The sequence below is a fragment of the Odocoileus virginianus genome, chromosome 34 (genome assembly GCF_023699985.2).
Source record: "Odocoileus virginianus isolate 20LAN1187 ecotype Illinois chromosome 34, Ovbor_1.2, whole genome shotgun sequence".
NCBI classification, from domain to species: Eukaryota; Metazoa; Chordata; class Mammalia; order Artiodactyla; family Cervidae; genus Odocoileus; species Odocoileus virginianus.
In genome coordinates this window covers 14,714,438-14,737,603 of record NC_069707.1, presented here as the reverse complement: position 1 = coordinate 14,737,603, position 23,166 = coordinate 14,714,438, and the positions used below count along the sequence as shown (strand labels likewise).

The 23,166-nt window shown below is 41.0% G+C and overlaps 1 protein-coding gene across 2 annotated transcripts in view; it reads left to right on the top strand.

Annotated features, from left to right (window-relative positions):
• The window catches only part of CCDC170 (coiled-coil domain containing 170), a 90,878-nt gene that overhangs the window by 8,634 nt on the left and 59,078 nt on the right, over positions 1-23,166 (top strand). Inside the window, exons 1-2 of one of the 2 annotated variants that reach the window (XM_070461623.1) lie at positions 7,452-19,183; positions 21,364-21,492. Coding sequence is in view for 1 of the 2 variants with exons in the window: in XM_070461622.1 (XP_070317723.1) it covers positions 21,364-21,492 (129 nt within the window). In the remaining variant the exon portion in view is untranslated. Of the gene's footprint in view, positions 1-7,451; positions 19,184-21,363; positions 21,493-23,166 lie in introns of those variants that run through there. The other variant, XM_070461622.1, reaches the window with a different exon arrangement.

The following is a 23,166-nucleotide window of genomic DNA, read 5'->3' as shown; positions in this document are numbered from 1 at the left end:
TGTTGATGTTATAGAAGAAAAAGAAAGGCTGAGAACTGGATTCAACAGACTAACGATAGCTGATAATACATGCGATACATTTTTAATTGCTCTAAGGAATGTTGTTGAGATAATTGGTGAATAGTATGGTGTCATCATTAAATTTCTTGAATTTCACAGCTGTATGCAAAGGAATGTCCTTGTCCTTAGAAATACACGCTGAAGTATTTAGGGGCTGAAGGCTGTGATGTCTGCAAATTACTCACAAGTGACTCAGCTGTCATGATTGTAATGGACAGAGAGAAAAGACTAGATCAAATGTGATGAAATGTTGTCACCGTTGGTGAATCTACGTGTGGCATATACTTGATTATTCTTGCAACCTTTCTGTAAGATTGAAATAAAGCTCTAAAGAAATTATGTACCTGTAACCAATAGTGAAGAGGAACTAAAAAACCTCTTGATGAAATGAAAGAGGAGAGTGAAAAAGTTGGCTTAAAGCTTAACATTCAGAAAACTAAGATCATGGCATCTGGTCCCATCACCTCATGGCAAATAGATGGGGAGACAATGGAAACAGTGTCAGACTTTATTTTTTTGGGCTCCAAAATCACTGCAGATGGTGACTGCAGCCATGAAATTAAAAGACGCTTACTCCTTGGAAGGAACGTTATGACCAACCTAGATAGCATATTAAAAAGCAGAGACATTACTTTGCCAACAAAGGTCTGTCTAGTCAAGGCTATGGTTTTTCCAGTGGTCATGTATGGATGTGAGGGTTGGACTGTGAAGAAAGCTGAGCGCTGAAGAATTGATGCTTTTGAACTGTGGTGTTGGAGAAGACTCTTGAGAGTCCCTTGGACTGCAAGGAGATCCAACCAGTCCATCCTGAAGGAGATCAGTCCTGGATGTTCATTGGAAGGACTGATGCTGAAGCTGAAACTCTAATACTTTGGCCACCTCATGCGAAGAGTTGACTCATTGGAAAAGACCGTGATGCTGGGAGGGATTGGGGGCAGGAGGAGAAGGGGACGACAGAGGATGAGATGGCTGGATGGCATCACCGACTCGATGGGCATGAGTTTGAGTAAACTCCAGGTGTTGGTGATGGACAGGGAGGCCTGGCGTGCTGCGATTCATGGGGTCGCAAAGAGTCGGATACGACTGAGCAGACCTGAACTGAACTGAACAAATCGAGGTATTAAGTAGAAGATGCTCTTTCTAACTATCGAGCTCACAGTATAGTTGAGTAAATAATAAATGGGGTAGTAAATAAAGGTTTGGAAAAGGAAGAAGGCAAGCATGGCTGGAGTAAAGATATGGTGTCAGATAAGGATCTAGAAGGAAAGACAAACAAGCAATTATGGGAGGTGCAGGGATGGGGCAGGGGGAGAGCTGGGGCAGGGGAAGCTTTGCTGAAGTTATTGAGGCCAATGATGGTGCTGGTCGGGAGATGACATTGACTTTGGAGTACCAGCAGGACCCATAGGTGATGTTCAGTGGCAGTTGGAAGCATGAATCTCTAGCTAGAGATGCAGATTGGGGAGCCATCAATTACTGAAGATGGTTGAAATCTCTGGAGAGCACGAAGTAGACCAGTGAAGGTGTCCTATGTGGTGAAGAAAAAGGATTGACGATGAAGTCCAGAGAGTCGCAGGTTACCAAGTGGGTCAAGGAGGATGAGTTGCAGGAGGGACTGAGAGAAGAGGGCCAGATGAGCAGAGAATGGAAAGCTGCAGAGTGGTGGTCATGGCTCCCTCTAGTTCTCCTTTTTCCATATATTGGAGCACCCTTTCTCTGGGTTTACTTAGAATTGACAGAATTTGGGGAATAGCTGCCCAAAACAGTGATTATGGTTTTGTCCATATTGATTATTAACTGTTTCATTCTGATACTAATTAGCTAAGTATGTTAAGGCCATTTCTGGACCATGGTTTAAAAACCATGCTATTTGGGCCAAGTGTGTGTGTGTGTGTGTGTGTGTGTGTGTGTGTGTGTGTGTATATATATGCCATATATTTATAAAATATATATATATATTATATAGGGCTTCCCTGGTAACTCAGTGGTAAAGAATCCACCTGCCAATGCAGGAGATGTGGGTTCAATCCCTTGGTCAGGAAGAGCCCCTCGAGAAGGAAATGGCAACCCACTCCAGTATCCTTGTCTGGGAAATCTCATGGACAGAGGAACCTGGTGGGCTACAGTCCATGCGGTCACAAAGAGTCATTCACAACTCAGGGACTTAACAAAAACAATATATATATATCTTACTAGTTCCGTTTCTTTGGAGGACCCTAATACACAGGATAACTTCACTGAGTCCTTCCATGCTTGAAGATGTTGTTAGAACCAATGGGTTTGTAGTCCATCAGAAAGGACAGTGCAGCAAGGCCTCAGGTGCTCAACATAGACACAAAGGCTGACGATCGACAGCAGAAAAGTGGGGAGAGTTTGTCATATCTACTGTCTGATTTTCCTAGAGAGACAGGACCAACCTATCCATCAGTGCCCCTGGGACCACCATACTTTAAGGGACCCATGAGAATGTTTTAAATTCTTTTAAAATCAGGAGAGGGAGAAAAAAATAACTTTTAATTTGAGAAAATATTTTAATGTGTAATATTTTGTTATGTTCATCTTCATGCCAGTATGTTGTAAAATATAGTTTTAATATCTTTATGGAGGAAAGAGACCATGAAGGAATTAACAAAAGTGCACTGTTGTTGTTTAGGCGCTAAGTCTTGTCCTACTCTGCGACCCCATGGATTGTAGTCTGCCAGGCTCCTCTGTCCGTGGGATTTCCCAGGCAAGAATACTGGAATGAGTTGCTATTTCTTCCTCCAGGGGGTCTTCTCGACCCAGGGATCAAACCCATGTTTCCTGTGTGTCCTGCATTGGCAGGCCGTTTCTTTACCATTGGGCCACCTGGGAAACCCATAGGACCCACAGAAGTTAGTGGGGTCATGTGGGGAGATGAAACTGTGTAGAAGCATTGTATAGAGAGCATTGTTAAGCAACACAAAAGGTGATAGTAATACAGTTAACAGAACATATTTTTCCCAATATTACTGATACGATTGACATACAGCACTGTGTAAGTTTAAGGCATACAGCGTAATGACTTGACTTAAATATATTGTGAAGTAATTGCCACAATGAATTTAGTTAAATTAACACTCATCATCTTATATAGATACAAAAGAAAAAAAAAAGAAGAAAATGTTTCTTTCCTTGTGATGAGAACTTTTAGGACTTTTCAATATATCAGACAGCAGTATTAACTATAGTCATTATGTTGTATATTATAGCACCAGTATTTACTTATCTTATAACTGGAAGTTTGTACTTTTTGACTATCTTCTTCCAATTCCCACACCCCACACAACCCCCACCCCTTTCCTCTGGTAACTGTAACTCTGACCTTTCTCTTTTTAATGAGATTTTTGCTTGTTTTAGATTCCACATATGAGATCATACAATGTTTGTCTTTCTCTGACTTATTTCACTTAGCATAATGCCCTCAAGGTCCATTTATGTTGTTGAAAATTTTCTTTTTTTCTATGGTTGGGTAGTATTCCATTTTTAGATATAGATATATTTAGATATATTAGATTGGCTAAAAAGTTTGTTTGGTTTTCTGTACTATCTAAGGATAAACCTGAATGAACTTTTTGCCAACCCAATGTAGTGAAAGTTGCTCAGTCTTGTAGACTCTTTGCGACCCCATGGATTGTAGCCTGCTGGGTTCCTCTGTTCATGGAATTCTCCAAGCAAGAGGACTGGAGTGGATAGCCTTTCCCTTCTCCAAGGGATCTTCCCAACCCAGGGATCGAACCCAGGTCTCCCGCATTGCAGGCGGATTCTGTACCATCTGAGCCACTAGGGAAGCCCCAGCATGTTGGAGTGGGTAGCCTATCCCTTCTCCAGAGGACCTTCCTGACCCAGGAGTCAAATTCGGGTCTCCTGCATTTTGGGCATAGTCTTTACAAGCTGAGATTCCAGGGAAGCCCCCTAGTTATAACTATACCTAGAGATAGAGATGGACATAAATTTGTCACATTTTCTTCCTTATCCATTCATCCATTGATGGATACTTAGGTGTTTCCATGACTTGGCAATTGTAAATCATGCTTAGAAAATTTTATCTTGAAATTACTTGCTCCTTCTCTTAAAGGTTGACATAAAATGATGAATATTGAACTGAAGTCCAGCAAAATTTAAATCTCCCTATGATGGTTTTATTGCACTGGAGAATTGCTCTTTTGGAAAATGGGTTAAACTGTATTTCAAGTTCCTTCTAAGGGAAATATTCCTCAGGAGCCAATTTGAATAGACAACTTGTTAAAAGTTTTAAGCACACCACTCAGCTTTGGAAATGAAATATTACATCTTGGAAAAATTTTCACTTTAAGATAATTTATCAAGTGTTTGATAATAGAGTGAAAAAACCCCACTTGAGAAGAAGTCTAGAATCATTAATATGTGAAAATATATATAAGATTCTGATGAATAAAATGTCCCATCTCTTTGTCAACAGAGGTTTTCGTTTCCCCCATTCCACTCAAGGAAGCTATTCCATATGTGACAGTGTTCCCAAATCTGCATTCATTATGCGCCTTGACAGCTACACCCAATAGCTCCCATGGAGCTCTATCCAATATAAATGCTGAGAAATTGTTGTCACTTAAAATAGGACCCAAAATTAATTAACTTGCCTGTGGCTTTCTTAACTAAGACATTATTTTGTAATGTGAACAGATTAAAAAAAATTCAAAGGACTTTCACTTCAGTTAAGTCACTCAGTCGTGTCCTACTCTTTGTGACCCCATGGACTGCAGCATTCCAGGCTTCCCTGTCCATCACCAACTCCCAGAGCTTGCTCAAACTCATGTCCATCGAGTCAGTGATGCCATCCAACCATCTCATCCTCTGTCATCCCCGTCTCCTCCTGTGTTCAATCTTTCCCAGCATCAGGGTCCTTTCCAATCAGTTCTTCGCATCAGGTGGCCAAAGTATTGGAGTTTCAGCTTCAGCATCAGTCCTTCCAATGAATATTCAGGACTGATTTCCCTTAGGATGGACTGGTTGGATCTCTTTGCAGTCCAAGGGACTCTCAAGAGTCTTCTCCAACACCACAGTTCAAAAGCATCAATTCTTCGGCTCAGCTTTCTTCACAGTCCAACTCTCATATCCATACATGACTACTGGAAAAACCATAACTGACTAGACAGACCTTTGTTGGCAAAGTAATGTCTCTGCTTTTTAACATGCTGTAGAGGTTGGTCATAGCTTTTCTTCCAAGGCGCAAGCGTTTTTTAATTTCATGGCTACAATCACCATCTGCAGTGATTTGGACCCCCCAAAAGTAAAGTTTTTCACTGCTTCCACTGTTTCTCCATCTATTTGCCATGAAGTGATGCCATGAAGGACAGGATGCCATGATCTTAGTTTTCTGAATGTTGAGTTTTAAGCCAACTTTTTCACTCTCCTCTTTCAGTTTCATCAAGAGGCTCTTTAGTTCTTCTTCACTTTCTGCCATAAAAAGTGGTGTCATCTGCATACCTGAGGTTATTGATATTTCTCCCAGCAATCTTGATTCCAGCTTGTGCTTCATCCGGTCCGGCATTTTTGCATGATGTACTCTGCACATAAGTTAAATAAGCAGGGTGACAACATACAGCCTTGACGTACTCCTTTCCCGATTCAGAACCAGTCTGTTGTTCCATGTGCAGTTCTAACTGTTCCTTTCTGATGGGCATACAGATTTCTCAGGAGGCAGGTCAGGTGGTCTGGTATTCCCATCTCTTTAAGAATTTTCCACAGAGGACTTTAATATTAAATGAAAATATAAGCTTATAAATTGACTAGACCCAACCTGTACAGCATATACGAACTTGTAGAAAGCAGAAGGAATCTTTTTTTAACTTTATTTTTTACTGAAATACAGTTGATTGACAATGTGTTAGTTTGTGCTGTTCGGCAAAGTGAATTAGTTATATCATACATATAGACACTTTTTTTTAATACTTTCCCCATACAGGTCATTGCAGAGTCTTTGTGTGTGTGTGTGTGTGTGTGTGTGTGTGTGTGTGTGTGTGTGTGTGTATGGTTTTTATTTTTTTATTTTTTTAATTTTTAAAATTTATTTTATTTTATTTTTTTTCCATTTATTTTTATTAGTTGGAGGCTAATTACTTTACATCATTACAGTAGTTTTTGTCATACATTGAAATGAATTAGCCATGAATTTACATGTATTCCCCATCCCGGTCCCCCCTCCCACCTCCCTCTCCACCTGATCCCTCTGGGTCTTCCCAGTGCACCAGGCCCGAGCACTTGTCTCATGCACCCAACCTGGGCTGGTGATCTGTTTCACCCTAGATAATATACATGTTTCAATGCTGTTCTCTAGAAACATCCCACCCTCGCCTTCTCCCAGAGTCCACAAGTCTGTTCTATACATCTGAGTCTCTTTTTCTGTTTTGCATATAGGGTTATCATTACCATCTTTCTAAATTCCATATATATGTGTTAGTATACTGTAATGGTCTTTATCTTTCTGGCTTACTTCGCTCTGTATAATGGGCTCCAGTTTCATCCATCTCATTAGAACTGATTCAAATGAATTCTTTTTAATGGCTGAGTAATATTCCATGGTGTATATGTACCACAGCTTCCTCATCCATTCGTCCATTGCAGAGTCTTGAGTAGAGTTCCCTGTCCTATACAGTAGGTCCTTATTAGTTATCTGTTTTATATATCGTAGTCTGTATATGTCAATCCCAATCTCCCAATTTATCCCTCCCTCCTAGGAATCTTCCAAAAAGTGGTTGGAAGGAGATTTATGAATTTATCAGAGTTAAATTTTGTGAACTTATCACTAATTTTGGAAATGCAGCTCTTTACTACAACAACCTGACTTGCCTTGCAGACCAGCAGTATTGAACGAAGTTCAGAAGAGAATTCAATTTAGGGAGAAATGATTGCATATCTATATGTGACGATAACATAGTGATGAACAGTATGGGCTTGCGAGTCAGATAGACTTTGGTTTGAATTCTGGCTGTGCCATTTCATTCATTCCTTCATTCACTCTGTGATTTTACTGACACCCGGTCACTGGGGACACAGTGGTGAACAAAACAGGCATTTTCTTGCCTCTTTGGACCTCATAGTCTAGTGGGGTTATAGATGTTAAGTAAGCAATCATAAAATAAATAAATAATATGCTGAAAAAAGAAAAAATCATACAAATAAATAAGTTAATTTGGTGATAACATGAAGAATAACTATTGGGTGACATGAGAGTGAATAACACAGAAAACTAATTTAGGGGACATGGACTTAAAGGCTGAAAACAGGCTGGGTAGAGTGAGCCAGAGTAAGAGATCAGAAAGGAGGTGGGAAAGGAGAGGAGGAGAGGAGAAGGAATGGGAGGGGAGGGGAGGGGAGGGGAGGGGAAGAGAAGAGCCAGAAAACACAGCTGTGAGATTCATATCAAATGCCTTATCTTTGAACCGAAATTCTTTTTTATGCAATGTGGATAGTTATTATAGCTTCACATGGTTGCACTTGGGGTTAAATGACATTGTATTTGAATCATGTTTAATATAGACCTAGCATGATGAATGTTTACTACCTGGTGGCTATAGATAATAAGGCCCTCACGGAGTTTACATTCTGGTGAGGTGATCACAGCCACTTCAAGGATGGAAATAAGCAGAGAGGCTAATGGCTGTTTGAAGAGTTTCAGAGAAAAATTCTACATTTATGCTAATTTTGGAAATGATGTTTTAAGTTCAAGTCACAACTGAAGAAAAAGGCAAGTCAAAACATCTCAGTGTTTTCTGATTAATAAGTGAATGTAAGTGACATATATCAATGAGGTAACAGACTAAAGATGCTGCAGTATGAGATTATACAGTGTTGATTAATGTAATTTCCCATAGTGTCCATGTACCATGTAAGTATAGCTGTTACACAAGGGAGTGGCTACAAGCTTCTAAAGACAGGATGAGTTAGAGAAACCATTGCAAATTTATTCACCAAGATATTTTCCTAACAAGATAGAGAAAAATTACAAATTAGATAAGAGGGGACCTTCACCCTAATAACGATTGAGCGTTGTAATTTTGGTTCATTCAGGATAAGCATTTTTTTTCCAGATGTTTTAAACGTTTATTCTCATCTGACAAAATGTGGGTGAATAAATAATTCCTGGCTTATCTTCCCCAGTATATCTTGGTCAACTCTCTCCTCTCCCTCCTAGTTTTTTTCTGAAACTCTTAAATCTGTTCTAGGCTGATCTCTTGGCACGGCTAATTTTAAAAATATGAGACTTGTTATTTTCCATTTTTACAAGAGATGAGTGAAATTCCACCTATATTCGTTCCAACAGGACCATTGTTTAGCAATAATGAAAGTCTTTCTGTCGTGTCTGACTCTTTGTGACCCAGTGGACTATACAGTCCATGGCATTCTCCAGGCCAGAATACTGGAGTGGGTAGCTGTTCCCTTCTCCAGGGGATCTTCCCAACCTCAGGACCAAACCCAGGTCTCCCACATTGCAGGCAGATTCTTTACCAGCTGAGCCACCGGGGAAGCCCCTATTCTCACCTGATAGGACATACTTCTACTGACCTCAGCTGGAGGCTGGGTCCAGATAATAAGTCTTAATACAAGAGGTCTCAGGAATGTGTTTCTGATATTAACTAAGTTGATGTTGTCAGATGACATTCAGAGGGTTGACTGAAGAAGCAGCATTCATTCATACTCTGCTCTACTTCAGAATTACCCCTGAAGAATCAAAACTCAAGCGAGATGGCTAATTGGACTCCATTGTTGTGACCCTGGTACTGAAGTGCTTTTACTGAACAAAGGCTTGACATTATGCCGTTCGGTTGTTCCGCGGGTTTGGATATTTGTGATTTCCGGTAGTGTGCAGCTTGTTTGCTTTATCTTGCGGTCCTGGTAGATCGTGTGTTTCAGGTTGATCTACTTGGAAGAGGCAAGGTAAACTGATCCATCCCTAACAAGTGCCCGGTACCAGCAGTAAACAGTGAGTCCCCTACTGCAGACCTTTAAGTTACGAACTTCCAAAGATGTGAACATGCATTTGCATGTCCGGTCATGTAAGTTAGTTCACCTACATACATTGTCACATGTGTGCACCCTCTACAAGTGGTTGTGCTTTAACTGTACAATATTATAAAGCGCACAGTAGTACAGTATCTATGTTTCAAGCCCAGGATGTCTGAAAGCAAGTGCAAAAGCAGAAGTGATGTCACTGGTACTATTGTACTTTTCAAGGTACTGTACTATAAGATTAAAGGTATTTATTTTTTTGTGTTTGTTTTTTTAATGTAGTATTTGTGTGAAAAGTGTTGTAAACCTATTCACAGTACTATATAGCCAATTGTGTTGGTTAGGTACCTAGGCTAATTTTGTTGGATGTATGAATAAATTGGACTTAACAAATGTGATTTCCAAATGAAACTCTTTCATATGTAAAGGGTTTATTGTACATCCAGGATACTTGCTTCCTCTTATTTGCTCTCTCTTTTAACCTTTCTTTCCTGCCATTTTCTTACTCCCTTTTTTGTTTTTCTTGTTTTGGCATTGGTAGGAAATAAACTTGAGACTTTGGATGGAAGTTAAAGTCTTTCTCTAAGATCTAGACATCTGGTAAACTGTTAAGATTACAGGAAACACTAGTGGAATGGGGACTAGCCCTTAGTTTATGGTCCTGCCATGGCTTCAGTTCAGTTCAGTTCAGTCACTCAGTCGTGTCCGACTCTTTGCGACCCCATGAATCGCAGCATGCCAGGCCTTCCTGTCCATCACAAACTCCCGGGCTTAGGAGAAGCTATTCAGTGATTAGCTCCCTGATTCTGGGAAAGATTGAAGGTAGGAGGAGAAAGGGACGACAGAGGACAAGATGGTTGGATGGCATCTCTGACTCAATGGACATGAGTTTGAGCTAACTCTGGGAGACAGTGAAGGACAGGGAAGCCTGGAGTGCTGCAGCCCATGGGATTGCAAAGAGCCGGACACGCTTAGTGGCTGAATGACAGAAACAAAATTGAGTGATTGGGAAGTACGTTCTAGAACACCCACAGAGTCAAAGGCAAGACCTTTCTCCTGTCAGGGCTCATGGTTAAATGATACATCCATGCTTTTATGGATGTCAGTGCTACTGTGGGCTTCCCTGGTGGCTCAGAGGTAAAAGAATCTGCCTGCAAAGCGGGAGATGTGGGTTCAATCCCTGGGTTGGGAAGATCCCCTGGAAAAGCAAATTGCAACCCACTCCAGTATTTTTCCCTGGGAAATCCCACAGACAGAGGAGCCTGGCAGTCTATATAGTCCATGGGGTTGCAAAGAGTCGGACACGACTTAGGGACTAAAGAACAACAAGAATGCTACTATAGACAGACAGGCTGTGATGTGTCATAGTGGGAGAATCTGTGTGCTTCCTAAACCAGCACATCATCCCTGGGGCTTGGGGTAGAGCAGAAGTCAGCCAGCTCCAGAGGCTGGTGGGACTTGGCATAGCAGATGAGATTGGGGAGTGAATCACATGGGAGGATGGGGTATTAATAAGAAAAGCAATACACCCATCCATTCCTTTATTCTGCAAATAATTATTGAGCATTTACATCGCGAGGTTCTGGTTAGGTGCTAGATATGACTTAGTGGATATCAAAACTTAAAAAAAAATAATTTTTAAATTTATTTTTGTTTTTGGCTGTGTTGGGTCTTGGTTGCCGCTCGGGTTTTTCTCTAGTTGCTGTGAGCGGGGTTTACTCTTCTCTGCGGTGTGTGGGCTTCTCCCTTCGGCGACTTCTTTTGTGGACACAGGCTCTAGGGCGCGTAGCTTCGGTTGCTGTGGCTCCTGGGCTCTAGGGCACAGGCTCAGTAGTTATGGGCATAGGCTTAGTGGCTCCTTGGCGTGCGGAATCTTCCTGGATCAGGAATCGAACCTGCGTCTCCTGTATTGGCAGGCGGATTCTTTACCACTGAGGCATCAGGGAGGCTATCACAGAGTTTTAAGGGAGAGAGACCTTACATACTTAATTACACACATCGTGTATTCCTTACCTCTCTGTAAGTGATCTGATGGAGAAGCATAGGCTACTATGAGAGAATCAGTTCAGTCGCTCAGTCGTGTCCGACTCTTTGCAACCCCATGGACTGCAGCACGTCAGGCTTCCCTGTCCACCACCAACTCCTGGAGTTTACTCAAACTCATGTCCGTTGAGTCAGTGATGCCATCCAACCATCTCATCCTCTGTTGTCTCCTTCTCCTCCTGCCTTCAATCTTTCCCAGCATCAGGGTCTTTATATAGCTGGAAGAGAGTGGTGTGTGTGGTCACATGGGAATTTTGACTGGTCAGGTCCTTCCGAATATTTGCCGGAGGGAATACTGACTTTGAAATGGCACCTATGAGAAGAGTGAGAAGATTACTAGGAAGGTGAATACATTGTCCATTAGTTGATTTTCTTGGCAGTCTCCACCCCTCCTTTGATGTTCCCCAACCTGCCTCCTGCTGAGTTCTTTATTAGGGATGGTGTGATGCAGGTCTTGGGGAGAAGAGGGTGAGATTAGGGGGTTCTAGCTTTAGAAAGGAAGGGCTTTCTAAACAGGGGTCTTTCCACTCTAGACTGTCCTCTAGAGCGGGCTGAGGACATCCATGTCATCTTCATGATAAGTAGTGAGAGTTGCTAAGCACTGCAATTTTGGATTTGAAATCTGCCTGTAACCTGATTTATTCTGGACACAAAAGAGAGAAAAATTCCTTCTAAAAACTTACTGTAGATCTTGCTTTGTTGCCTTGCAAGAATTCTTACAGGGAGGTTAAAAATTATTTGGTTTCTTCCTAACGTGAAACCTGGAGAGATTACATGTTGCTAAAGTGTCCCACTGTCTTCTCATTTTTTGCAAAATTTGTCTCTGGGGAGACTTGGTCGCTTTCAGTAGTGTATATGCTGGAAGTCATGGCTTCCTTTTAACCGAAGAAATGCTGCTAGGGATGATGAAGTAGCATCATTTTGCTGAATTTTCTCTGGGCAGAGCTAAGGGTCACCACAGAAGAGAGAGCAGGGATGTAGTGCAACGCATATGTTATTTAGGTTGTTTTCTCTTTCTAACTCGTCCTTTGTTAGTTGGAGATCTTTTTACAGTTAATAAAAAGCATTAAGAATCATTGAATTCTTATTTTAATCCTTGAAGATACTATTTTGGCTATAACATTGTACTATTCCATTCATTTTTGTGGTGAACTTCCTGTCCAAGATGTAGTCAAAACTTTCTTGTTGCATAAAAGATGCATTCCAAGCATTGCTGGAAATTCAGTAATTCTTCTTTCTACCTCTGCTGTCTTGTGCAAGCCAAGGTTCAAGTTCAGGGTCTCCCGCTGCCTCTGTAGCCGATAAAGAATTTACATGGTATTCAGCTTCTTAAATCTAAAGATTAGGATGTTAAAACTGAGAACGTACTGAATTGGACTCTTTAAACATGCTTCCAGTTGTCTTTTACTTAATTAAGAAATAATTTTAATATTACAATTGCAACCACTTTTCCTTTAAAAATGAGAACATTACACATGAAGCTGTGGTTTCTTTTGTCAACTACTGCTAGTCTTAATCCCCTTCCTCCATTCTCCAGAGGTAATTATTAAATACATTTGGTGAGTATCTGCCAAATCACTAAAAATACTTTTTGTGTTCATACTTATACCTATAGAAAATATTTTGTTTAACACTTTTAAAATTTGCCTTTTTTTTTTGCTTTTTATTGATTTTTATTCTTTAAGCCAATTTAAAATAACATGTATTTTTAAAACATAAATGGTATCATACTATTAGTTTTGTTCTCTGATTTACTTTATTTGACAAACAGTATGTTTTTGCTGTCTATCCATGCTGCTTGAAATAGATTTAGTTCAGTTCTATTAATTGTTTTCTAGATTCCCATCTTATGGATGTACTATTGTTGACCACTTCCTATATTGATGGACATTGTGAACCATGAACATTCATGTAGAATTACAAGTAGAATTGTGTGTTCTGGGGTATATGCTGAAGTGCCTCCTGCAGTGTCAGGAACATTTCATATGCACATTCATTAAATGTCCTTTAAACATAACTTTTAAATTAAATAGCACAGAAAAGCAATTACTGCTTTCAGATCTACTACCAGTTGTTTGCTCTTTGATAAAGGAATTGCCTTTTTAGCCCTTAATTGCCTCATTTTCAGATGAAGGTGTAAGAACAGTCTCTACTCATAGGGCTGTTGTGAAAACTGAATGGGGATAGTTCCTGGGTCAGTGAATATTAGTATGTATCATATGATACATATCTAGTATATATAATTACATATTTAATACTTGTTAGAGTTACATCAGGATTAGTATTTGAAGCAAACCCTCAAAAAGTTTGGCATCTAAGTTTTCCAAACTGCAGTCCTTCCCATCCATGAAAAAATGATTCAGTTTCTTTTAGTGGAGCTATAGTATTAAGAACATTTTGGAATACTGTATTCTTTTCAATAAAGATATTGAGTTAGAAGGGTTTTTAAATGACACCCAAGAAAAATGTGATTAGAGAACAGTGTCAAAATAATAGATCAGCTTTTCCACAAAGCTTGATTTAATGCAAGTATGTCTTTCTCCAAAATTTCTTCCACAACTGCTAAGATGATGACACACAGATTTATTTCCCGAATTCCATACCCATCACACTGTCCCTGGCAAGTACTTAGGAAAACGCAGAAACCAAATGCAGATGTAAGAAAGAAAAAGCAGGCAAGTCCTTCAGAGTCTGGAGAAGAACTGATAAGTAGTCAAAATTGGCATTGGTTGGAGAAATACAGTTTGTTGATGATGTTTAGTCACTAAGCCGAGACTGACTCTTGTGACCCCATGGACTGTCGCCTGCCAGGCTCCTTTGCCTATGGGATTTTTCAGGCAAGAAGAGTGGGCAGTGGGTTGCCATTTCCTTCTCCAGGGGAGCCTCTGGACGCAGAGGTCGAACCCATGTCTCCTGCATTGGCAGGTGTGTTCTTTTCTGCTGAGCCGCCAGGGAAGCCCTTAAATACAGTTTGCGGTACTTAAGTTACGCGTCGTAAATTAGGGAAGAAACTACGGGAGGGGAAGAAGTTGGAGGGTAGGGGAGAGATCTCGTCTTAGCGAGGATTGCTCACTGGGGCAGCCCTGGAGGCTTGAAGAGGAAAGGGGAGAGAGAGGGAAGGTGGCAGAAAGAAAAGAGAGACCAGGGAAGCATTCCCCTGTGAGAGTGCCTCAGTGACACAGTTGTGCACTGTGGCATGGAATAATGCTGGAACAAAGACGAGCTGGTTATGAGATGGTAAGATAGGAACGGATTTAGGTACTTTTGTGTGTCAGAGGCAGGCAGTGATTTTCTTCACTCACTCTCTTTTTTCTTCCCCTGTCCACGGGAAAATAAGACAACTAAGTACTGTAGAAGCAAGACTGGCCCAAGGCATTGTCCTCAGGCCGGATAATTGGACACATTGTGTACCAAGTTATGAATAAGCTGATCTCTTCTTTTTGCCTTTGAGCTTTGAAACCATCCTTTATTCTGAAAAGCCAATGAGCCACCCTGCGAGGCAATTTCAATCATTATCATAATATCAGTAGCCGAATCAAATCATAGGTAGTTGGCTTTCTAAAATTAATGTGAAATTGCTTCATGGATTGGCTGGGAGACCTAATAACTTAGAGTGTCCTCATATGAGGACAAATGGGTGAGTTTTAATCTTGCCACTTTGAAATTAGGGTAAAATTAGTTTTTTTTGTTAAAGTGAAAATTATTTAATATTGATAGAAAAATTTTCCAAAAATTTTATTAACTCTAGGGAAAAGCTTAATTAAAAGAGCAAAACCCTGAGATGTCTGACCTCATGTACATTTCAATCCCTATGCTACTGGTGGTGTTTCTTTGTCCCAGTGTTCTCCTTAAAGACACTGCATGAAAAGAAAAAAAAAAGACACTGCATGGCAGAATTTGTGATTTTTGTGCATTCTTGTCCTTGTTCCTTTTTTTTTTTCATTTAAGGGGGAGATATTTACTCTGATTATGAAATTAATGCACAGTCACTGTAAAAGACTTGAAAAATATAAAAATGTAATGAAGAAAATAAATGTGGTTCTGTGACTAAAAGATAACCTTAATAACATTTCTTCCCAGTAATTTTCTTTTCTTTTAATTATATTTAATTATGTAATTAATGCATAAATATACCTTCTTGAAAAGGAACCAAAGCCATTCCCCTCCCCAGCTCCAATACTACTGTCAGTCTCAGAGATAAGGATTGTTATATACCTGATGTGTGTTCCTTCAAACCTTTTTTTTCTTCTCTAAATATATTTGCAGAAAAGACAGTGCTTTCCCTCCTTGTCTGTTTTATGAAAAAAAAAAGTGTCAAACTATGGATCTATACTTTCTTACTTTTTTTCCAGTGGTGTATCTTGGAGATATACTTATGCCCAAACATACAGGGCAGTTGCCTTCTGCTTATTGCCTAGTATTCATAGTATGGGAGTGCCTTTTTCAACAATTGCCTTGTTGATGGGAATTTGTATGTTTCACCCCTCCTCTCGTTTTTGTTATTACGGATAATGGTGTGATAAGCATCCTAAGACCTACTGTTATGCACATATATGACTGTTTTTCAAGGGGAGATAATTGAGAGGTAGAACTGCTGGGTCATAGTATTTACATTTGAATTTTAATAGATATACTGTGATTGAGAAGGTATCCAGAAGGCTTAACCAGCTTTCTTTGCATCTGAGATGAAGTGATACAGAAAGGTTGAAAATTAAAAGCTGGAACAGAGGTATATATAGTCAGATACAAACAAAAAGAAATTCGGGATCATGATCTCAGTATCAGAAAGGGCTGAATTATGAGCAGAAATGGTTAAGTGAGATAGATAATGGCACATTATGGTGCTACGTGGTATAATTTACAACAACTATATGCAATTTTTGAATCTTTGTAGCAAGTCAAACAGTACTAGTTTCCATTAAGCAAGAAAACAAGTGCTACAAGGTGACAGAGAATTACAGTAGCAATAAGAGCCTCTAACTCACTTTTCTCCAGCCATGATCAAGTAAAAGGATAGAAATAGATAAGACTAGAAATGCCTGATTAAAAATGATGAGCAAAGTAGAATGAATTAATACATATTGACCTTGAAGCTCCAAAGATAGAGATGATGCCTTCTTTTTATTTTTTGTAGTACTTGAAAAAATTTTATCAAAGTGTAGTTGATTTACAGTGTTCTGTTAGTTTCTGCTGTATAGCAAAGTGAATCAGTTAAACATATACATGTATCAACTCTTTTCAGAGTCTTTGCTCATATAGGTCATTATAGAGTATTGAGTAGGCCTCCCTGTGTGATACAGTAGGTTGTTATTTATTTCATATATATAGTAGTATGTATATGTCAATTCCAACCTCCTAATTTATCCCCCCACACCTAACCCCTTGGTAACCATAAGCTTGTTTTCTCCATCTGTAACTATGAGAATATACCTTCTTTTTATTTTATTTATCTATTTATTTTGGCCCTGTCCCATAACCTGTGGGATCTTAGTTCCCCAATGAGAGATTGAACTCGTGCGTCCTGCATTGGAAAGTGGAGTGTTAACCGTTGGACCACCAGGGAAATCCTGTATCTTCTTTTTAACTACCCACTGGATGTTCATAAAACTGAACATCGCAAAAACCTTGATGAATTCCCTGAAGTAGAAATAATAGAGACCAGGAAGATGGTGAAAATGTGTCATGGCTGGTCTAAGAAGGGCAGTCTTCCAGTTTGAATGGACCCAGTTCTGAATGGAGACTGGTCCATTCCACTGGTGTACCTGTGGATGTCAGCCTAGAATGAAGATGGGTTGTCTGAGCATAGTGTGATAAAACAGACATCGTAACAAATTCTGAGAGCAGAAAACCACAAATACAATGAAGCGCTTAAAACAACTTAGGTCAAAGGAGAAACTCAGTGCACAGCAAAGGAAACTATAAGCAAGGTGAAAAGACAACCCTCAGAATGGGAGAAAATAATAGCAAATGAAACAACTGACAAAAGATTAATTTCCAGAATATACAAGCAGCTCATACAACTCAATACCAGGAAAACAACAACCTAATCAAAAAGTAGGAAAAAGACCTAAACAGACATTTCTCCAAAGAAGGCATACAGATGGCTAACAAACACATGAAAAGATACTCAACATCGCTCATTATTAGAGAAATGCAAATCAAAACCACAATGAGATATCACATCACACTGGTCAGAATGGCCATCATCGAAAAGTTTATAGACAATAAATGCTGGAGAGGGTGTGGAGAAAAGGGGGCGCTCTTGCACTGTTGGTGGGAATGTAAACTGATACAGCCGCTATGGAAGGCGTTATGGAGATTCCTTAAAAAGCTAGGAATAAAACCACCATTCAGTTCAGTTCACTTCGGTAGCTCAGTTGTGTCTGACTCTTTGCGATCCCATGGATTGCAGCACGCCAGGCCTCCCTGTCCATCACCAACTCCCAGAGTTTACTCAAACTCATGTCCATTGAGTCAGTGATGCCATCCAACCATCTCATCATCTGTTGTCCCCTTCTTCTCTTGCCTTCAGTCTTTCCCAGCATCAGGGTCTTTTCCAATGAGTCAGTTCTTCACGTCAGGTGGCCAAAGTATTGGAGTTTCAGCTTCAACATCAGTCCTTCCAGTGAACATTCAGGACTGATTTCCTTTAGGATGGACTGTTTGGATCTCTTTGCAGTCCAAGGGACTCTTAAGAGTCTTCTCCAACACCACAGTTCAAAAGCATCAATTTTTTTGGTGCTCAACTTTCTTTATAGTCCAACTCTCACATCCATACATGACTACTGGAAAAAACCACCATATAACCCAGCCATCCCATTCCTAGGCATATACCCTGAGGAAACCAGGGTTGAAAAAGACCTATGTATCCCACTGTTCATTGCAGCGCTATTCACAATGGCTAGAACATGGAAGCAACCTAGATGCCCATCGACAGATGAATGAATGAAGAAGTTTGGTACATATACACCATGGAATATTTCCCAGCCATAAAAAAGAACACATTTGAGTCTGTTCTGATGAGGTGGATGGATCTAGAACCTATTATACAGAGTGAAGTGAGTCAGAAAGAGAAAGATAAATATCCTCTTCTAATGCACATATACGGAATCTAGAAAAATGGTTCTGAAGAATTTATTTCCGGGGCAGCAATGGAGAAACAGACATAGAGAATAGACTTATGGACATGGGGAGAGGGGAGGAGAGGGTGAGATGTATGGAAAGAGTAACATGGAAACTTACATTACCATGTGCAAAATAGATAGCCCACGGGAATTTGCTGTATAGCTCAGGAAACTCAAACAGGGGCTCTGTATCAGCCTAGAGGGTTGGGATGGGGAGGGAGATGGGAAGGAGGTTCAAATGGGAGGGGATATATGTATACCTATGGCTGATTCATGTTGCGGTTTGACAGAAAACAACAAAATTCTGCAAAGCAATTGTCCTTCAGTAAAAAATTTAAAAAAAGAGGAGAAACTCAGGCTAAACATAAAGAACGCTACATAAAGGTCTATGGGACAGAGAAGGAAGGGCTAAGAGGAAATGAGTAGGCATAAATAAATTCATGTGTTCTTCTTTGAGTTTTCATATTGTTTTTTCCTTATCCTGTAATCCTCTCATGCTGCTGTGCATTTCTTCTCACTTCAAGCTACCTCTGAGTGTCTTGGAATGATTTCTGTGGAATACTCCCTAGGTAAGCTCAGTGTCTGACCCAGAATAGGCTTTTCGTAAACGTTTGCTGATGAACAGTCTCGAGTCTGCTGGACTTTGAAAGGTGATTTAGACCCAGCAACTGTCTTCTAAGGGTTTCCCAGGTGCCTCGGTGATAAAGAACCCTCCTGCCAACGCATGATCTGCAGGCTTGATCTCTGGGTTGGAATGATCCCCTGGAGGAGGAAATGGCAACCCACTCCAGTATTCTTGTCTGGAAAATCCCAAGGACAAAGGAGCCTGGAAGGTTACAATCCATGGGGTCACAAAAGAGTCAGACACAATTTAGCAACTAAAGGACAACTGTCTTCTAAACTCAGTAATCAAGAGTCTTCCTCCTGGAGGCCCTGCTCCAGTGTTAGAGGTAATAAATCTTAATGTGTAGTTTCTTTTGCCCATGAGCGTGTGAAGATGCTAATGTTTCTGGTGGTACTCTGCATTTCATTGTAATCTCTTCAAATAAAGGTCCACTTCTGAACTGTCTCAGGGGCTCTTACTATTATGGCCAACAGACACAATATTTTTCATGAGAAAGAGATATAAAATTGTAATATGACTATATAACATCCTAAAAAAATCATGTTAGTCAATGAAAGAAATAATCATCATTGAGAAACTTATTTCCCTAAGGAATTTTAGAAAATGGTGTGCCAGGCATGCTATAGTTCAAACATCTTGTGAGTGACCTAGGTCCTCACATGTCCTGTTTTGGGAACATGGCTGGAGTGGTTGGCGTGGAGAAATTCCATCTGAATACTGAGTGAGGCTGACAGGATGTGGTTCTCTTCATAGATGCAGTTAAACACTTTATGCTTTCACCCCAGGAGTACATACCTACCATCTTCTTGGATGTGTTGTGATTGGTAAACACTGCCTGTTACTAAGTGCACTGAAGGTTTTGTTTGGCATCTTGTGCATTGAAACACACTAGTCATGACAACACTTGTTATGAAATTCAGGGCTTTAAGATGACTTTTGCGTTCGTGAGTATTTCCAAACAGTAGTCTTCAGCAGTTCTGTAGCCAGGCAGAGTCATTAGCAGGTTTTATTGATGTGGCCCCTGAGGACACTAGATATTCCAGGGAAACCCTCCTTTATATGACCTCTTTCATATTCCTTCAAAAATGAATGGCTTTCCTGTATGTCTTGCACAAAGACCACAAGCCCTGGAAACTTCATAGAAGTGGGTGTCTGTCCAAACTCGGGAATAATTCTTGCAGGAGGCAGATGTTATGGCACAAGCAGGACAGGAACAGAACCAGAGGTTACAGATGCAGACCTACAGTCCAAACCCATCAAATCTGTTCTGCAGATGTGTTTATTTGGATCGTATTTTTTTTAACATTTAAATTAGTTGCCCAGTTGCAAAATCTGGGACTTTTTTTTATTACTTCAGAAAGTCTGGATAGGACTTCCCTGGTGGCTCAGTGATAAAGAGTCTGCCTGCCAATGTGGGAGACACGGGTTCGATCCCTGGTCCTGGAAGATCCCATGTGCTGCGAAGCAGCTAGGCCTGTGTGCCACATCTATTGAGCCTGTGCTCTAGAGCCTGGGAACTGCAACTGCTGCAGCCCCGGTGCCCTAGAACCTTGGTCTGCAACAAGAGAAGCCACTGCAATGAGAAACCTAGGCACTGCAACCAGAGAGTAGCCCCTGCTCGCTATGACAAAGACCCAGCACAGCCAAAAATAAATAAATAAAATTTTTAAAAAGTCTGGATGTAGGACGTGTCTTGAAAAATTAGAATAATCAGGCCATGCTGAGATCTCTGTTTTTGCACTGGCAGCCATCAGTGGAGCTGGGAGCTCTTCCCTTCTGGGTGGAGAAGAACTCCAGGTACCACCACTGTCTCTGGCCTCAGGCATTCCTCTGAGTCAGCTTCATGATCCCAAGACAGGTGATGAGATTGAAAGTAGATGGCAATGTGGGTAATTATGAGGGAGACAGACTTCTACACTTAAATCACATGGTCTCCTTGATAAACACTTTATTCAACAGCCCAGAGATGAGTTGATTATCTTCATAGTCTGGAAACAAAAGAACTATGAAAACTGCCTCAAGGTTAACATCTGGTGGCTCTTTGTCAGTTCTATCTGTTCTGGTCAGAGGTCAAATAGCACTGGAGTAGGGTGGAAGGAAAACTCTGTAAAATGGCAAAGGCCAACTCTTCACACAGCTTATGGGATCTTAGTTCCCCAACTAGGGATTGAACTTGTGCCCCCCTGCAGTTAAAGCACAGACTCTTGACCACCAGGGAAATCCTGGCAAAGGCCGACTCTTAAATGCCAACCCCCGCTACCATCTGGGGGCAGCTATCATTCATTCCTGGGGGACCCTATCATTTGTTCCCAGGCTGCCTCCTCCCTCACTTAGAATTTTGAGAAGGAGAATGAAATAATCTGAACCAAACCCTTCTCTGAGCAGCCTTTCCAACATATTTGGATAACAAAGAATGCTTCTGTACTAATCTTGCTTTGCACAGCTGTACGGAAAAGAGTGTTTAACTCTCTCCTGTATATTTTGTCTTTTGGGGAACCCTATCAGGAAGCTTATGATCATCTCTTGGAAGCCCCGGTCACTCGGGAGCAGTTAAACCACTACCGGAATGTGGCCGAGGCTGCCCGGAGTGAACTTGCAGCAACGCTGGTCCAATTTGAATCTGCTCAGTCTGAGGTGAGAATCTGTGTCTTCATTGCTCACAAACGGGCCTTGTTAGCTTCCCGTGGAGCGAAGCAGAGTTCAGGGATGATTGGAAAGAGGACAAAGGGACGTGGGCAGAGGTGGTTCTCTTTTTCTCTTACTGTGCCCCAAGCCTCTGGCTGGCTACCTGGCGGCTCGGTGGTAAAGAATCCACCTGCCAGTGCAGGAGAGGTAAGCCTCGGGTTTGATTCCAAGGTCAGGGAGAGTCCCTGGAAAAGGAAACAGCAACCCACTCCAGTACTCTTTCCTGGAGAATCCCGTGGACAGAGGAGCCTGATGGAGTCCATGGGGTTGCAGAGTTGGAAGCAACTGAAGCGACTGGAAAAGGAAACAGCAACCCACTCCAGTATTCTTTCCTGGAGAATCCCGTGGACAGAGGAGCCTGGTGGAGTCCATGGGTTGCAGAGTTGGAAGCGACTGAAGCGACTACTAGTAGCTTCTGGTTGGGGAGAATTCCTGAAAGGCTGTGCATTTGCTGGGCTGGGAGGTGAGATGACCTGGGCTGGATTCTGGCTCTCAGGGGAGCTGTCCTTGCTGAGAGCACGTGGGGCACCTGGGGACTTGGGGGGCCACATGGGCTTTGGAGGGCTCTTAGCATCCCTGGGAGGAGCTTTGTTTAAGGTGGATTGCTTGCAACCTGCAGCATCCCTGGTAGGAGCTTTGTTTAAGGTGGATTGCTTGCAATCTGAGGTCTAGGGGTGGAAATCTGCCTCCCTTTTTTGTGGTGGTTCCGCTTGCCTGAGGAAGGTTCTCAAAGGTGACCAAGATCCATCTACCCTCGGGGCTGGATTCAGTCTATTGTGGAGTTTCTGGGAGATTCTTGTTAGACTCACTGTGCTTATAGACTAGTGGCCCCGAGGAATCCTAGGCTTGCCTGTGAGGTAACTGACAGTCTCACTAGACTGTCAGGCTCCCATTGAAAAATGAGTTGATAATGTGTGTGTATGTGTACATGAATAAATGTAGGCATGCGTACTCATAGTTCCAAAAAGTATAGTTGTAGTAGTGTAGTATAGTGAAAGTCACTCAGTCGTGTCGGACTCTTTGCAACTCCATGGACTGAAGTCCACCAGATGGGAGTGGATATTGGAGTGAGTTGCTGTTCCCTTCTCTGGGAGAGCTTCTCAGTCCAGGGATTGAACCCGGATCTCCTGCATTTCAGGCAGATTCTTTACCGTCTGAGCCACCAGGAAAGCCCTTCAAAAAATATACATGTTCATAAAGTTTTCTAATGTAGTGAATCTGATATCTTATAAGGCACATACTGTGTTCAGAATTTTAGTGTGAGAGAAAAGTTAATGTGTTTCTTTTGTATAAATCCTATAGTGATTTTCCTTTTCTCCTATATTTTTTCCAGAAATCTGAATATTGTTTTTTTTTTTTTTATCCCTCTCAATAAATGTCCAGAAGTCTGGGAAAGAATTTCTGTAAAATATTGAATAGTCTGTATTGACTTGTGAAAGGGTCGTGGCCATGAAACTACAAATAGCCTACCTGTAGCTTCCTTGTTTCAGCAGCAGCAGCAATAGCAGTAATACAGATTTAGAAAATGAGTTTCCATTGCAAAATATTTTATTCATTTTTGCAAAATACACCACACCTGTCTCTTGAGTGAGACTCATTCATCACAGGACATTGCTTAATAGT